Genomic DNA, 18,473 nt, shown 5'->3' on the forward strand with positions numbered 1-18,473 from the left:
AAGTTGCAAATTCATCATTTGTTCTGACTTCTTCATTCATGGATATGCATAACAAATCTTCATCAGGAAAATTGAAGTTCAAAGGCTGATAATCATTTGATACACGACTGGCCAGAAAATCAGCTATTACACTTCCTTTTATTGCTTTTTGGTTGACATATAATATCAAACTCAGATAATAAACATCTGCCATCTAGCCATTCTGCCTGTCAAAGCTGGTGATTCCATTAGGAACTTTAAAGGATCAAGTTTGGATATCAACCAAGTAGTATGGTATAACATATATTGTCTGAGTCTTCGAGTAGTCCCACACCAAAGCACAACATAATTTTTGTATTGGTGGATATCGAACTTCACAATCAGTAAATTTCTTGCTCAGATAATAAATAGCTTTTTCTTTCCTTCCTGATTCATCATGCTGTCCTAGTACACATCCCATCGAATTTTCGAAAACCGTCAAGTAGAGAATTAATGGTCTATCAGGCATTGGTGATACTAATGGGGGCATTGGATAAATATCTCTTAATATATCCAAAGTTTCTTGACATTCTTTATTCCAGACTTCAGGATTGTTCTTTCGAAGTAATTTGAACACTGGATCACATTTGTCAGTCAATTGAGAAAGAACCGAGATATATAATTTAATCTCCCCAAAAAGCCTCGAACTTCTTTTTTTTTGTGTTGGGTGGTGGAAGATCTTGAATTGCTTTACTTTATCTGGATCAATCTCAATTCCTTTTTTGCTGACTACAAATCCCAAAAGTTTCCCAGAAGTTACCCCAAAAGTGCATTTAGCAGGGTTAAGCTTTAATTGATACTTCCTCAATCTCTGGAAAAGCTTTCTCATTTTGAATATGTTCTTCTTCCGTTCTGGATTTGGCAATCATGTCATCTACATATACTTCAATCTCTTTGTGCATCATGTCATGAAACAAAGTTACCATGGCTCTTTGATATGTTGCCCCTGCATTTTTCAATCCAAATGGCATCACTTTATAACAGAATGTGCCCCACATGGTTATAAATGTCGTCTTTTCCATGTATTCAGGATTCATTTTTATCTGATTATATCCTGAAAAGCCATCCATAAATGAAAACCATGCGTGCCCTGCAGTATTGTCCACCAATGTGTCTATGTGGGGTAATGGAAAGCTATCTTTCGGACTAGCTTTGTTGAGATCTCTGTAATCCACGCACATTCGAACTTTTCCATTTTTCTTAGGTACGGGAACAATGTTGGCTACCCATTCTGGGTATTAGATGCCTGTAGGAAACCTGCATTGATTTGCTTCATCACTTCTTCTTTGATTTGCAACAACATTCTGGCCTCATTCTTCTGAGCTTGTTGGACTGGTTTATATTCTGGATTGATTGGAAGCTTATCACTATATCGTGCTCAAACCAGGCATATCTTGATAGGACCAGGCAAATATATCTTTGAACTTGAAGGAGATTTATCAATTCTTGCTTTATCTGGATTGTCAGAGTAGTACCAATTTTCACCTCTTTCTTTCTTCATCTGTTCCCAAATTTACAGTCTCAACCTTTTCTTGTGGGGTAGAATTTGTTTGTCTTCTTTTTCTACCAATCTTAATAGTTCAGTAGGAATATTCCATTCATCTTCACAACCATTGATTCTTCCAGACATATAGGCTGCTCTAAATTTATCACTGGATTAAATCTAGGAATAAACATGCTATTAACACGGTGACACCTGCAAATTTAAGTCGGAACATTTCCGAAAGAATATAGTAAATAAATGTAAAAATGTAAGAAAATGTAAAGAATGATTGCCATATGAAAATTTTAAAGAAAATTCCTTATATTTAACATAATTTCCTTTACAAGATAACAAAAAGTTTTCATATTTTTGAGCTAAACATAAAGATTAGTTCTGAATATTACTCTGCATTAATATTAAAAACTATAGGAAGATCTTCAGTGGTCCATTGGTGAGTGTTTCTCCAGGAAGACATGGACGAATCCTATCCAAGTATTTGCCAGTTTTGTTGTCATTCATGATCATGTTGATAAATCCATTCATAGCTTCTTCAACTATGTCTTGATCTTTCGTCAACTTTTTCTTCTTTAAAGGCTTCAACAAGCTGCTGTTCCACATTAATTGTTCCCCTGATCTGAATATGGTATTCAACTGTGGGAAAGACATGTGTTTCCAAAGGATTTCCCTTTCAATTTTGCCTTTCTGTCTTCACATCTTCTTTCATCTCTTTGTTTTTGCTGAGGATTAGGCTTAAATCCCAGCCCAAACTGTCTTTTTTCATCTTTATACTGATAGGAACTGAAATCCCTTGAAGATTCTTTCCTAGACCTTTCCCAGCTTTAGCTCCGATGCCTAAAGTTGTACCGTCATCTTGGTGCAATCAGACAATTTGGATATGGAATTTTGCTTCCTTCCGCAATATAGGTTGCATTTACAAATTCAAGAGCTCGAAAAGAGCATTCAAGAGCCTCATCATTGGTGTCGATATATGGAACATCGCTTGTTACAGACGCAATGATTTCTTCTTCAGCACTGACGCATATAGTTGTCCATCAACAAAAATTTCAATTTCTGATGTAATGAAGAAGGAACGGCTCCTGCTGAATGAATCCATGGCCCCCTAATAGACAATTATATGGGGTGGATGTCCATAACCACAAAGTCAATATTGTACACGACTGGGCCAATTAACAACGGTATTTCCATTTCCCAAGCACTTCTTTTGAGTACCATCAAATGCTCGTACCACATTCTGATAACTCTTCATGTGTGATTGATCCAGAGGCATTCTTTGAAGTGTACTAGAGGCATCAAATTGAGAGCAGACCCATTGTCAATCAATACTCCTGGTAACACATGACCATGACAATGTGTCGTGTTCAAAGCTTTTACTGACCCCATTCCGCCTTCGGGTTTCATCGTCTGTGAATGTTATGTAATTGTCAGCGGCTATATGTCCCACAATTCTGTCAAGTTTATTGAGGGATATATCTTCGGGGATAAATGTTTGATTGAGGATTTTCATCAAAGCATTCCTATGCGCTTCTGAATTCATCAAAAGATCAAGAATAGAAATTCTCGCCTGTTGTTTGTGTAGTTGTTCAACCACACTATACTCACTATGTTTCAAGAATTTCAAAAATTCTTGAGCTTGTTTTTCTGTCACAGGTTCATTGAATGCTAGAAGGGATTCATCCTCAAATACCTTCTGAGGTATTGCCATGGCTTTTCCTTTTGCTTTCACTTGTTCTGAAGCATTGGATGTTTCGGGAGAGTAACATCTCCCACTTCTCGTAAAGAAACCGACTTCGCTCACTACTTCGGACGTTGATGTTGTACTCAGACTTTGCATTTTCTCTTCTGTTTTATCTAGAGAAACAGATCCTCCTACCATTGAAACATTGGTAGTATAATTCCAAGGTACCCTACGGGTATCTTTATATGGAAATGGTAGAGGAGTGGTAATAACAACTTTTGGCCTTATTAGTGCAGGAATCACCGTGGATGATTTCACATTAATGATCACAGGATCATTTATTCTTTGATTTGGTTTAGAATCCTCTGATGAGCAAACATCATCTTCTTTTTTCCCGGGTTCTTCTTCAAAGAATTCTATTTCTCTGTTGTTCATCAAATTTTGCACCAAATTTCGAAACTCAGGACATAGTTGAATTTTATGCCCTTTCTCCTGATGATATTCACAATAATTCTTGCCTTCATTCTGCTTTGGCCTGAATTGTTGTGGAATTATACCGGCTAAAGAAAGTTGTTGGAATATCCAAACAAATGGAGATTTAATTTCAGAAATGTCAGTCTTTGCTTTCTTTCTGTTCTCTTCCTGAATTGCATTTACGTTTTTATCTCCATGATTTGGCAATGGATGATTTGATACAGATGGTGTATTGAATTCCAACTTCCCAGTGTTGATCAAATTTTGAACCACCCTTTGAATGCTAGACAGTTTTCAATAGAATGTCCTGTAATTCCTTCATGGTAAACACAGTGTGCCTTTGTATCATACCAAGGAGGGAATGGTGGTTGCAGGGAACCAAGGGATAAGGCCGTATAACATCTGCTTTTAACAGCGAATCATAGATCTCTGCATACGGTACGGTAAAGGTGTAAACAGACAACCTTTCATTTTCTTTTCGAGATCCTCTGGATTCTGCTCGATTAGTGTTTTTTCCTCTTTTTTAACCATTGGCTGGGTTTATGTAACACTTTTCGATGAATCTTTGCTAAGAATTGGCATTGTTGACTCATTCTCCTTTTTTCGGTATGCAGGTCTTTTGGAACTAGACCCATCATTTGATTCATCTTGCCACTTTTCAAGACATTTTCAATTAATTCTCCAGAAATGACCAAATCTGCAAAATTTCTGGTTGCATTCCCCATTAGATGGTTTAAATAAGGAGCCTTCAATGTATGGACAAACATCACTGTGGCCTCTTTTTCTGACAAAGGTGGTTAACTTGGGCCGCAGTGTCACGCCATCTCTGGGCATACTGTCTGAATGTTTCATTATTCTTTTTCTCCAATTTTTGGAGAGTCCATCTATCAGGGACCATGTCTGTCACATGGCGGTACTGCTCTAAAAATGCTTTAGCCAAATCTTTCCAAGATCTAATGTTGGCTTTGGTCAATTGAGTATACCATTTTTAAAGCCGGTCCTGTCAACTATCCTGAAGCAGTGAATTAACAATTTCTCGTCTTTCACATACCCCTGCCATTTTCGACAAAACATAGTGATGTGGGATGAAGGGCACGTAGTACCGTTTATTTATCAAATTCGGGAGCTTTGAACTTGATGGGAGGATTAGGTCTGGAACCAAACTTAACTCACTAGCATCAAACCCATAGAATGATTCAGTTATTTCTACTGATTTCATTCGTTCTTCTAAGTTCTTGATCTGTCTGGTCAGTTTCTTCATTTACTTTTTGTTTCTCATTCAGCTCATTCAAATCTGGGATCAAATGCTCAGTATTAGATCCCCTATTTTCACATCGGATATAAGCGGATTTTGCTTGAAGATGCAGGATCTACTTGTTTGATCCTCATGTGGTTAGCTTCTTGTAATGCAGATGTACGAGCATTGATTTGTATAGGGGTAGTACCAGAGTATAAATTGGTTCTGGTGAAAACCTAGAGGATATATGGGTTCTTGGTCGAAAGATACAGGATTTTCATGCATTTTCCACTGATAGCCTGCCTTTTAAACATGTCCTCTTCTTCTTCATCATACTGTCTTGTGAATTTGCAATGCTGGCTTCAATTTTTCCAACTTCATTCTCATTTCTTCTTGTTCTTTATGATGCTGTTCCTCAATACGCTGTATTTTATCCTCCATTCTCTTAGTAGCTTGTAGTACTGTAGTGATGTAGTTTTCTCTTTTGGCCAGAGTAACTGCGATTGAAAAATCTTTTAATATTATTTCAAATTTAATTGATGAATTTTAACTTAATAAATAAAATAATCATAGTGAAAATTATGAAATGAATGATGAATGTATGCAAAATGCATGTATGTAAAAACATTGATCCCAAAAAGTTAACTGTCATAGAACAACTTCCATCGGCATACAAAAGTTTCTTTATAATTTTCATACTACAGATAAGGCGTAGCTTCCTATTAAGCTCTATAATTTTCATTAACCATGACACCTTCTTTCCGCACTTAGAAACTGGATCAACTTGATGCTCAATTATTTCGGCTTCAACACTAGTTCCCCAACATATCTGGCAACCTCGCTCATTTGTACCATGGCCTCGAACACCATATTGCTTCTTTCTTCACTTCTTTCGACATAGAACTCAGTTGACTTTTGCCATTGTTCAGTTGTTCCTTCAAGAGTTTGCTCTAACTCAGTGATTCTGACTTGACAATTGTGCAAATTTTTTCAAGATCTCTAATGCGTCTTCGCAGTGAAGCATTTTCCTCATTACTTTCTTTGAGATCATTAGGTCCTAGACGAACCTTTTCTTGAAACAATGATTCCTCAAGTTGCAAAATGTAAGCATAAACTCTGAGTTTTTGTTTCTAGACTGATCCAAATCTCTTCAAGTTTTGTTCGTGCTTCTTGCGTTCTTTGATTAAGTTTCTGGATTTGAACATCTTTGTTTCTGCATCTTTGCATCCAATTGCTAGCCACCCTCCTGCTCTACCTCAAGTCTGGTGTTGAAATTTTCTTTCTAGCTCCCATTTTTCTTTTCAACATTGGATTCTTCCATCTTTTGGCCTCTGACTTCAAGTTCAGCAATCAAATGGTTCATTTCAGATTCAAATCCCTTGAACATGATTTTTTCTCGCCTTCAAATTTATCAAATGTCATTCTTCATCTCTTCTAAATCTTTGGCTCGATCCTTTTCTCTTGCATTTCATTCATGATCTCGCGGTGTTCAGCCTTGTGTTTTATAATTCGCTCTCTTCTGTCAACCTCGAAATCTTCCATTTTTGCTTTCCTTTTCCAGCTTTTGAGTAGACGACTATTCTTCCTTTCAGATCTTCAACTAGTCTTTTCTCAATGTTCAATTCTGGTCATCTGTACCGTCGATTGGCTGGGTCCTGATGATTTCGGGATTTATAACTCCTGGTAATTTTTCTGTAAGGCTCTGTACTCATCCTCACCTTTTTCTTTATCTTTTCTCACATTGCACATTGTGATGAATGAAAGTCAATGTCAACCCCCAACATAACTTTATCTTGTCTCATTTGCTCTAACTCTTTCGACCAGCTATCTCTTTCTGTTTCAAACTCAGCTCTCAAGATTTCAATCTCTGATGGAACCACCTTAATGCGATCTTCCATAGAAATATCCTCATTTGATCTGGTAGAGGAATATTTTCGTTTTTCTGACAGATCTCCAATCTTCATAATCAGGTTAGCATTTCTTTTGCTGCTTTAGCTCGAATACAAAAAGTTGTTTTCCAAGCTGTAACGGCTTCCATGATATTCTTTTATAATTTTTGCTGTGGAATTACCATGACTGTAGTCCAGCAGTGACAGGTACAAATTGACGACCTTCATACTGTCTTATAACCAGCAGTGGTGCATATCCAATTCCTCCCCATAATCCGAGCAGCATTATCCAGTTGTAATCACCACACCTGTAAAAGAATTCCCTTTGGATTTGCCACGGGGCACGCCAAACAACGTCATTGCTTTGCAGATTTCGAAAGGCATTAATCCACATATCTTTCTTAATTTCTTTCGGCCATTCCTGCTCCAGAAATTCCTTAATGGTGAATAATCCGTATTGAAGCGTCGGTATGAAACCTTTTCCGTCCTCCAGAAATGACTACGGATCCAAACATATAACAACTGGGTACACCCTGAGAATCGTCCACCTCCTAACCTTCTGCAAGCATTTAACGATCTGAAGGTCTGCTAGGATTGCAGAAACGGATTAATCTTCTTCGGTAGCTGTTCAAACAAGTCTACCACTGCAGCTTCAATATATCCCAATACTTTTGGGAAGATGACCATACCATATACCCAGAGCAAATAGATCGAATCGTACTTTAATATCTGGATGGCTTTGAATAAGTTCTCTGATGTTGGTCCAAGCTATGCCTTCGCTTTCGCCTTTTTGTTTTGTACGGGATGCTACCCCATTCTTCTCGTACTCCGGCAATCTTTGCTAATTTAACTCGAAAGGGTTGAGTTTTAATTGACTTTGAATATATTCGATTCACCAAGCCCTTCAAGATGTAACAAAGTTGTATATTCTTCAATAGTAGGGACCAAGTCCTCCTTATGAAAGTGAAGCAATTGTACCCTGGATTCCAGAATTGAACTAGGGCTCTGAGTAATTCATCATCAACTTCAACATAGAGCAAATATGGGATGTCTCCGTAAGTCTGATAAAACTGCAATTTTTTGTTTGAATCCCAACTTTCCCAAATGCTTCGCAAATCTTGCATATCATTTCTTTTAGTGAAACTGAAGCATAACTAGCCAAGTCAGATACATAATCATCCTGCAGACTGTCTCCTTCTTGTCTTTGTAAATCCTCAGCCCACTGTCTTACTTCTGAGTTTAGAATTATTTGACTTGAACACTTTTATCCATAGATGAAGGCTTTCCAATGAGATAATTAACACAAGGATCAATGTCTTTTATCCTGTATGATGCAATGCAAACAGAAAAATAAAGAACACAAAAAGAAATAAATTAGTTTACATAATAAAGAAATTTAATAATAACATTTACATAAATATTCTTTATTTAAACATGCTTTTCTGAATTTAAATAATTTAAATAAACATGTAATTTAAACAATAAATAAATTAACAGAAAAGACAGAATTCATTTCTCCTGTGTACACCTATTTTGGACAAAATTTGGCATGACTTCGGATCGGAAGAGTTTCTAAGGTTTTTTATATGCAAGGTTTCAGATAAGAAAGGTACCCGAATTGTCCATGTAGTACCTCCTTAGGCTGCTAACCCTCAATCCTAGTCCATTACAGACTAAAGTGGATCGAGTTCAATTCGAGGGGATACATTTCTCTATGCCGGACACGGAGAATAAATTCTCACGAAACATAGAGTATGAACCCCGAAAGTTACTTGCTAGGTCTGACACGGAGAATAAATTCTCACGAAGACGTCGCTTTCACTCCCACTTAAAAGGGACAACTCAATTATAGAGCTTTATGTTATGCAATGCAAGTGTTGTGTGTGAGGAGAAATGTTCAAACCTTTGACATAAAAAAAATACTGAAATAAAATACTTGTAAATAAACATATAAATATTATAAAAATAATAAATAAATAAAAATAAAAAATTTGAAAAAGAATTAAAATTAAATATATAAATTTTTAATTTTTGACTAATAGAGACAATTTATAATTTTTTAAAAGTTTGACCAACGTTCCCCAGCAGAGTCGCCAAGCTGTCGTAACCGGTTTTCGTCCGGGCACGAAATATTAATTTTTTTGGCGGGAAATTGATGTGATTAAATGGTTTTGAAAATAATTTGAGAGTCGCCATCGGCCTTTAGGGTCAGGTAGGTCGAATACCTAAAAATTATTTTTAAAAGAGTTTTAAGAAAAATCAATTAAAATGAACTGATCTGCGTTTATAACCAAAAATTCGTTCTTTTTAATAATAAAAAGGATTCGTGGTCGGTTACGTTTAGGGAAGGATTAGCACCCCTACAACGCCCAAAATTGGTACTTTTTAATTATAAATTGTCTCTATTATTAAAATTTAAAAATTCAAAAATATATTAATTTATAATCCTATATTTCAAAATTATATAAAATATTTATTATTTAAAAATATCCGAAAAGAACTTCTAGGTGCCTTAAGACAGCTTTTCTTTGATATTGATAAATATTAATTTAAATAATATTGTTTACTTTTTAATTTTAAAATATCAGAATAGGACATCCAGTTGTATTAAGACTGTCCTTTTCTTCGATATTAAAAATAAATATTTTAAAAAAATACAATTTATTATATATTTATAAAAATATTTAATAAAATATTTAATAATAAAAATACAAATACTACTAAAACAATATATTAAAAACAATAAAATAAATGAAGACATATAAAAATAACTAAATTATAATTAAAATAAACTAAATCTGATTCCTAATTAATTGAAATTATAGGGAAATATTTTATCTTCTATTTAATAATTTAATGACCAAATAAAATTATCTAAAATTCGAATTTTATAAATTAAATTAAAATATGAACTAGGGATTAAAAAATTATTTATTAAAATTAAGGGATTAAATTTGTCATTTATCCTAAATATATTTTTAATAAAAAGACTAAAATGAACAAAATTAAATTCAAAGACTGAACTAAAATTATTATAAATTCAGTTTAGTGACAAAATATAAAATTTACAAGTTGGGAGGACTACGGACGGATTTAACTATTTTGTAATTACGCGCATAGTCCTTCCCGAAACGACGTCGTTCGGGAAGGACTATAAGAGTCCAAAACCGGCTGGCCCGAAGGGCCAACCTTCATTTTCCATTTTCTTCTCTCTCTTTCACTGAGAGAGTTTTAAACTCTCTGCCTTCTCTCTAGCTTCCCTCATCAGAGGGAACCGTTACTGATCGGCCAGTGGCCGCCGTGAATATCACCGCCGGCCACCGCATCCGGTGGCCGGAAAAAATATTTTTATACGAATAGGTAGATCGGACCGTCCTAAGGACGGTCCCGGTGTTCTTCCTTTAAAAGGCTCCTAATCGGAGCAAATCTTATAATAATACCTTCGATGTTTCGAAGGTTCTGACGAGATCCGGTGGTCGACGCTTCCTCGGTAAGTCTCTTCTTCCTTTTTCTCTCTTTTTTCTTCTGGTTCTTGCTGCTGAGATCGTTGGTAGTTTTATATCTCTCTCTATTTTCCTTCTTTTCCTTTTTTTTTTTGTTCTGTCTCTGTCCCTGGTTTCTGTCTCTCTCCCTGGTTTTTTGCTTGCAGATGGGTGGTGGCTTTTATAGCCACCACCGGTGTTCGTCTCAGACCGGTCCGAAGAGGGGGCCTCGGTGAGTCACCGGACTACCAGTGGTGACTCACCCGTAGCCTTGCATGGACGGCTGGTTGATTCTCTGGAAGCATCATTCGGGACGTGGCAGCGGCGGAGGCGGTGAGGGCTTCTGGAAGCAGCAGCGGCGGCGCTGGGACGTGTCCCTAGGGTATAGATACCCTAGGGTTTTCTCTGGCAAATGGTGGACCGTTGGATCAAACAATCCAACGGTTGAGATTGAAGATGGCGGCTGGCTAGATTAGGGTCAGGAAACCCTAACTGGAAACCCAAATATTTAGGGTTTCTGGTTGGATTTGGACCGGCTCTGGTTGGTTTGTAACTGGGCCGATTCAATTGTAATTGGGCCTGTAATTATATTTTTTATTATTTGTTTGTTTTTAATAATATTTATATGTATTTAATATATTTAATAATAATAGTAATAATAATAATAATAATAATAATAATAATAATAATAATAATGATAATAGTAATAATAATAATAATAATAATAATAATAATATTAATAATAATAATATGGATAAAAAATTAGTATCTTCACATCTGATATGATCGAAATAACCGAGATGATTGATGGTTCTGAAAAGCTAAAGGCCTTGCTGTGAAACTCTCGTTCACCTGTTGCAGTTTTTGTAGACTCATCTATAAAAAGATGAAGAGTGTATATGTCGTCGGAACCGATACGGAATTTTTCGTATTTTTTTATCGGACAAGTTTGAGAATCTTAGGACTTACTCTCTGTTAGCTTCACAATAAAGTCGATTGTGATTTAGCATTGCTTTCATCAATGGATAGGTTCACTGAAAAATTATGCTTTGGTAAAGTTCAAGCCATATTACTATATGTTGGTTCGACTTATGCCTTGTATGTGCTGCAGGTGCCGATTGTTCCCAGCCATGTTCATTCTATCAATGATTCGGTCACAGCAGAGGAGGCTGCCGACAAATACACATTCGCTATCCGGCAGCTAGTTAAAACGAGGACGGTCAGTGTTTCCGACATTAGTGACTGCCCCAAGTTTGACCTTATCCTTCTTGGCATGGGCCACGATGGTCACGTTGCCTCACTATTTCCTAATCATGCAGTGCTCGACGAGAAGGACGAATGGGTGACTTTCATCACCGATTCCCCCGAACCACCACTCGAGAGGATAACGTTCACTTTGCCTGTCATCAATTCAGCATCCAACGTTGCAATCGTCGTGAAGGGTGAGAGAAAAGCAGAGGCTGTGCACTTGGCAATCGATAACATTGGACATGACAGCCCGTCGCTGCCTGCAGGGTTGGTCCAACTGACGAAAGGGAAGTTGGTATGGTTTTTGGACAAACCGGCTGCATCTAAACTGGACGGTCTCCAATTTTCCGAGTAGGGTCAAGTTTGTTCCGTGCCAAAGCGTATGCTTGTTTGTGGTTGAGGCTTTTCAAACCTCGATTAGTTCTTACTTCATTTTCCCCTTTTGTTCTGTTACATGTTCACCATTTTGGGTTTTTTCTTCCTCTCTTTTCATTTTATGATGGCAAAGTTGAATCTTTTTTTTGTAAGGAAGGGGAAATAAAAGTTGAATCCTTTTATTTATAGGAATTAAATTTTAGAAGTTCGAAGAGTACAGGGACCGGGGGCATAGTTAGACCAATAATCAAAGTAAACATTTCTTTAAAGATCAATGATTGAAAGTAGAGTTTTGAAAGCTCCATGATTGCTCCAAGATAAGATAAAAAAGGGTAAACTATGCATTTAACACTTAAACTATCATTTTTTTCTTTCAAAACTTAACATTAAATTTGTACATGGATATTAAAATGAAACAAAAATTAGTATGTTTTTGAAAAAATCGAAAGTTTAGGTACTAAAACAGATCAAAATTGATAGTTTAGGTACTAAACACATAATTTACCCTAAAAAATTACCAGACATCAGCTGGCTAGCTTCAAGAAATCAACTAATAATTGCATGGATGATGATTGAAAAGAAACTAATTAAATACATCTATTATAAACTTAGAAGCTTCCAATGGTTCACTTTGATGAGTTATAGCTTAGATCCCTCTAATAGCTCAAATTTGATATGTAGTCATATTATATTTTAATTCGACATAATTTGATCCTCTACTTCAATAGGTAATTAATTAATCCAACTATTTCGATAAAATGTTCTTGTGAATTTTTCTTAAAAACACATCTTCCGATACAAAAAAATCTCATATTAACATGATGATACAAACAAATATTTTACCAAAATAATGATATTAGGATCAAGTTATACCAAAATAAAATATAAGTATTAAACACCATGAAGGAGCCCTATTTGGTATTGAATCCAAAGGCAACCAAAATTTGGGTAGTACAGATATATAATTTCCATATTAGGTATGTGCATTGTTCCTAATGGTGGCATTGCCATTTGTAGAACTCCTTCTGCACATTATTAAAAGCCTGAAAGCAGCCTTCCCATTTGCACCACTCCTCTTGAGGGTTCTTTCTTGGAAGCATCAATGGCGATCTTTGTGTTAGTAGTAGTTGCTAGCCTGCTTCCTTTGGTGCTCACCATTAGCTTTGCCCTGTTGAAATGGAATGAGATAAGGTACAGTAGGAAAAAGGGTTTGCCTCCTGGGACCATGGGTTGGCCAGTTTTGGGGGAGACCACTGAGTTCATCAAATCTGGACCGAGTTTCATGAGAAAGCAGCGAGCTAAGTATGTCTTTTCAACTCGTTTGCACTCTCTCCTCTTATATAGCATTCATGTTATGTTACTCGGACTTCGATAAAGTGTTAAACATCCGAGTTCGAGTAAGATAACATGCATGGTTAATATATCTTTTCCATGTTGTTGCATTGCAGACATTATTACATTTTTGTTTTTGAAACAGGTATGGGAATTTGTTCAAGACACACATATTGGGTTGTCCGACTGTTGTTTGCATGGATACCGAGCTCAACAGATACATCCTTTTCAACGAAGGCAAAGGTTTGATCCCTGGTTACCCTGAATCCATGCTCGAAATACTTGGGAGACGCAACATCGCAGCCGTGGATGGCGTTTCTCACAAGCGTATCAGAGGTTCAATGGTGTCCCTCATTGGTCCTCTCGCGATGAAAGAGGATCTGCTGCCGAAGATCGATACCTTCATGAGATCTTTCCTTAACAACTGGAATGGAAAAACCGTAGACATTCAAGAAACAACCAAGGAGGTTTGCAGATTAACATGCTGAATTTGTTTATATTACTTGTCATGCAAGCAACTTTTGTTTATGCATCTTGATCGGTTATCAGATGGCATTGTCGATAGCATTCAGGCAAATGGTAGACAGGGAGCCGGCTTCACTCTACGAGATGTTCAAGCCAGCGTTGGATAAGTTAGTCGTTGGAGCGCTTTCGCTGCCGATAAACATTCCGGGGACAACTTACTATCATGGTTTGCAGGTATAATCTCGAAAGACTTTTTCGAACATTTTCGATATTATTTTTCTTGAGAAATTTGCCTAATGTTTTTCAGTATGATTCTATGCAGGGAAGAAAAAGAGTTGTGGAGATGTTGAAACAGTTTAATGGAGGAAAGAAGATCCTCTTCAAAGGCCTATGATGATATTCTTTACCGCCTTCTTCTCCATAGCAAAGATTCAAAGTACAGTCTCACTGATGAGGAGATAATTGATTCGATAATAATCGTATTGTTCTCAGGTTACGAAACCGTCTCAGTTACTTTGATGATGGCCATCAAGTACCTCCATGATCATCCTAAAGCTCTTCGAGAACTACGAGTGAGGCGACAATTTCTTTGATTACTCGACCGAATTTCTTAATCATATGGTTCTTCTTAATGATTCCGGTCTATTACTTGCCTAGGATGACATTTCGCAATCAGAGAAAAGAAGAAAACCGGAGAAGCGATCGATTGGAAGGATTACAAGTCCATAACTTCACCCGTTCTGTAAGCAAATTCATGACTCCTAGCAAAACCAGCTTCCATTGGCATTATATAAACTAATCAAATCATGTTGCCTATGCACAGGTGATATATGAAACCTCAAGGTTAGCTACAGTTGTTAATGGACTAATGAGAGGACGACAGATGATGGTCTTGAACGGTACGTCGACAGACACTAGTGTCGAACACAAATACTTACAGAAAAATAAGTGTTCGACACCGTAACGTTTTTTTTTCATGTGTTGTTGCTTGACAGGGTTTACCATTCCAAAAGGATGGAGAATATATGTATGTAAGGGAAATAAACTATGATCCATTCCTTTATCCAGAGCCTTTCACCTTCAACCCGTGGAGATGGCTAGTGAGTTGAACATAAGCTTGATGAACATTTAGCATTTCATGGAGCACCTTATTGCAGAGCTTATGAGCATATGAACTGAATTTGCAGGATAAGGACTATGAGTCTCACAATTACTGCTTCATATTGGAGCAGGCAACAGGCTGTGTCCGGAAAGGATTTGGGGATACTACAGATTTGCATATTCCTCCACTATTTGCCACCACTTACAGGTTAGTCCACAGCTGGATTTTCATATTGATCATAGGTCAAATTATATTTTTAATGGGATTTTATCTTTGTTTGAAAAATGCAGGTGGGAGGAGGTTGGTAAACTGAAATCCTTCAATTCCCAAGAGTTTTAGCACCCAAGGGATTGCACTTAAGATTTCAAACTACCATGAATGAATCAAACCCAAGCTTCCTCTAATAAGTGTTGCTTTTACCCAAAAACGAGGATGAAATATTATACACAGTTTAATTCAGTTAGTTCGTATAATCATCTTGAAATAAATGTTTTCTAATAAGTGGGATAGTTGAATTCTCCATTGACAATGCTCAAAGACTTGGCACACAAATAATCTTTATTAAGCATTCGTATCGTGTTAAAAACTATCATATCTTTAATAAGTGGCATATCATATTTGAATAATTTTTAAAAAGGCTTGATCTTTTTTGTTCTAAAGTATAACCTTTAGTCAAAACTCCATGACTAAATTAATATCAACCTGCAATAAAGCAGCAAACGAAATATTTTAACAGAGATATGCATGCAGTACGGTAACAAGCATATCATCTTCCACTCAACGTCAGCACTTATATATATAATATATATATATATCTATATATATATATATATATATATATATATATATTAGTGCAGAAATGATTCAAATTCTAAGCTTTTTTTTGTGGGGGAATCTTTATTCCAACTTGACCCTTAGGTTGTCCCTTTGAACATTGTCACTTCAGTGCAACCAAGTGATGGGATGATTAACAATGTCTCGAATAGTATCATATATGAACATTAACCCATCTTTAACTACATAGAATCTGCAGAGAAACTATAGGAAGAACAAATACTACTGAACTGCACCAATTTACAGTTACAACGCCAGATTTGCGTTGTTCTATACCGACTGGAAATGGGATGTGCTAAAATGGTTTTGGAGTGTCTAACAGCCTATAGTGAAATGTACCTTTTGCAACTCTCCTGTAAACCAGAAAGAAGAATAGAGCATTGTTAGATTTGTGGAGAACATTGAAAGCAGGGGTGTTTGCGCATATACCTTCCTCCCTCTCGTACTAATTTGTGGTGAGGAATAAACAGGGTCCTCGTTTTCCTGCTTTATTTGCAAGGAGTTCCGTTGCTGCTCCACTCTTTGAGATGTGTTGAAAGTTGAATCAAATCGACAGTGGTTTCGTTTTCAGGAGAAAGGCAATAGCTGGTGCTCAAAAGATTCGAGTTTTGAACTTGACGGTCGAAATTAGCGGTATGACCAGCATCAGACCGCACGGAGCTTGAATGGCTTACTCCCATGGGGTTCATTCCACATGAATAAAAGGTATTCGCAGCAGATTTCTCGGAGCTCCGAGGGCATTGCTGGCTTGATCAATCAAGGGCCTTGTCATTTGAATCCCTGTCGCATGGCTTGACAAATCCTGGGATTGAGCTGACAGAAGAGAGAGAGCACAGTCTGAGCGTGAAACCCCAGAGAACTCTTCAACTGTTGATGCTACACTAGGAGCATCGAAATCTTCGGTTGCCAATGAAAATGTTCCAGGAACATGTTGTCTCCACTGTCATGCACATGAAAGAAAGATGATGGTTGCAACTGCCCATTTGCAATCGGTATTGCCGACCGGGAATTAAACATTGGTTTCTCTTCAAATTTAACCTTCTCGCATTGATTAGTGTACGAGTGTCTTTCGGGATGAAGAAAGTCAACTTGAAATACGTTGGGATAAAGAAAGTGTTCCTTTCGATATAGACGTCCCCAAAAACTTGGATCTGAGAGTCCACATAGGTTACCATATGTTAAAATTTTGCAAAATTAAATCTATAGCAATCTAATGAAGCAAACCAAGCTAGGACAATCCGGTTGCTATAACTCGTATTTCTATTTTTAGCCTGCAAATCAAACTAAACCTGTACTGAAAAGCATATGAACACGTTAGACTTTGGATAAGATAAAATGTTTCAGTTGTAGATTTCTCTTGTGGTTTTTCATATTCTGACATTCTCAAGATGATCTTGTAAGCCAATTTAGACCTAGCCACGTTAGCGCATACTAGTTTTCTAGGCTTGCACAAAATGTTTCCATAGACCTAGCCTGGCAGAAAAAGTTATTATCTATTCCAATGAAATCAAGAGTGAAGGGCTTAAATTACATTGACTGGTTCTGCCTCGGAACAAGTTTGAGTTTATATCTTCAACTTCAAATGTATGAGCTTCAGGAGATGTAAAAGGTAAGAGATGGTTCATACCTTGATGCGAATGCATCAACTTATGTGATTTTCAGAAAAGGTATTGAAATGAAGCTTCCTTCTCCGCTCATTATGCCCTGCTAGGCGTTTACGACAACTGCGCTTATCATCATCAAATTCAGCCAGTAAATGAAACCTGATGTAGCAACAACAATTAAACAATATGAAAAATCGTAAACAATATGATCTTGAACTACAAACAGGCTAAGATAAACATTCAATTTCACAAAGAGACATATCAAAAATTGACGGGCAAAGATAGTAAAGAGAGCAAGCAACCTCTACACTGCTGCAAAACCTCTGTCAATTCCATTAACAATAACTTCGGCTGTCTTGGAGTGAGCCTCACAAACTTTATGCCTCTTTTGGTAATCTTTTGAAGAGCTAAGATCCTTGTTACAACCATGAACTTGACAACAAGGAGTATGGGAAATCGAGCTCGTCGACCGCGCTTTCTTTGGCACAAAAGCCGGAGAAACGACAGAGGTTTCCTTGGAGAATTTCCAGCATGTTCATCATTGTAATCAGCCAATCTACCTAGCTTCAAATCATGAGTGAAGAGTCTTGACTGTTGGAGTCATCAAAGAACTACAATGCTTGGAACCAGATTCCTCTTCACCAAAATATGAACTGGTGGAAACCATACAAGAAGGGGAAACTAGACTCTTAGCAGAGGAATCATTACCAAACTCAGCTCCAAAATCCCCATACTGGTGTTACCATAAAAGGGCTTCTTGTTCATGCGGTAATACCAAAATCCATGAAATCCATGCTCTCAACAACTTCAATATCAGAAGAAGAAGGCTTGAGTCCCAACTCAGCATTGCTTTTCTGCTTCTGGCAAAAGCATCCAAATCTATTTCATCAGTAAAAAGAAGGCTTTTTCCTTCAGACCATAGCTCCAAGACTTCATCAGTATGGACAATGGAAATGCCTATACATAATTTGTAAAAAAAAAGTTAAAAAGGGAATCATTACACAATACTGCTAATCGATGCTAAGGAAAAACAAAAGAAAGTGATGAAGACACACAGACCATTGATTTCCGTGGTGTGTTAGTTAAAATTTTAACATTATGTTACAAAAAGGAAAGTTTAGAGATATTCTCATGAGCATTTAATAAAAAAAAGTTACACTAAAGGAGGGTTCACAAAGAAGAGAAGGAATCAAGATATGTTTGGTGCAGAGAAAGTGAAGGAGAAATGTTTTAA

The 18,473-nt window shown here is 36.8% G+C and overlaps 1 protein-coding gene and 2 pseudogenes across 1 annotated transcript; 2 read left to right on the plus strand and 1 right to left on the minus strand.

Moving 5' to 3' along the window:
• Positions 1 to 11,291: 11,291 nt before the first annotated feature.
• LOC120211240 (probable 6-phosphogluconolactonase 2) lies at positions 11,292 to 12,007 on the plus strand. Its single transcript, XM_039209832.1, has one exon. It carries the CDS (start codon positions 11,301 to 11,303, stop codon positions 11,880 to 11,882), a length of 582 nt encoding a protein of 193 aa, XP_039065763.1. The 5' UTR covers positions 11,292 to 11,300; the 3' UTR covers positions 11,883 to 12,007.
• A 997-nt stretch (positions 12,008 to 13,004) lies between these two features.
• On the plus strand, positions 13,005 to 15,205 carry LOC120211311 (annotated as a pseudogene).
• Positions 15,206 to 16,080: 875 nt separating this feature from the next.
• On the minus strand, positions 16,081 to 18,175 carry LOC120211312 (annotated as a pseudogene).
• Positions 18,176 to 18,473: the final 298 nt, after the last annotated feature.

This window comes from Hibiscus syriacus, unplaced genomic scaffold (assembly GCF_006381635.1).
Source record: "Hibiscus syriacus cultivar Baekdansim isolate YM2019G1 unplaced genomic scaffold, ASM638163v2 tig00109972_pilon, whole genome shotgun sequence".
Lineage (NCBI taxonomy): Eukaryota > Viridiplantae > Streptophyta > Magnoliopsida > Malvales > Malvaceae > Hibiscus > Hibiscus syriacus.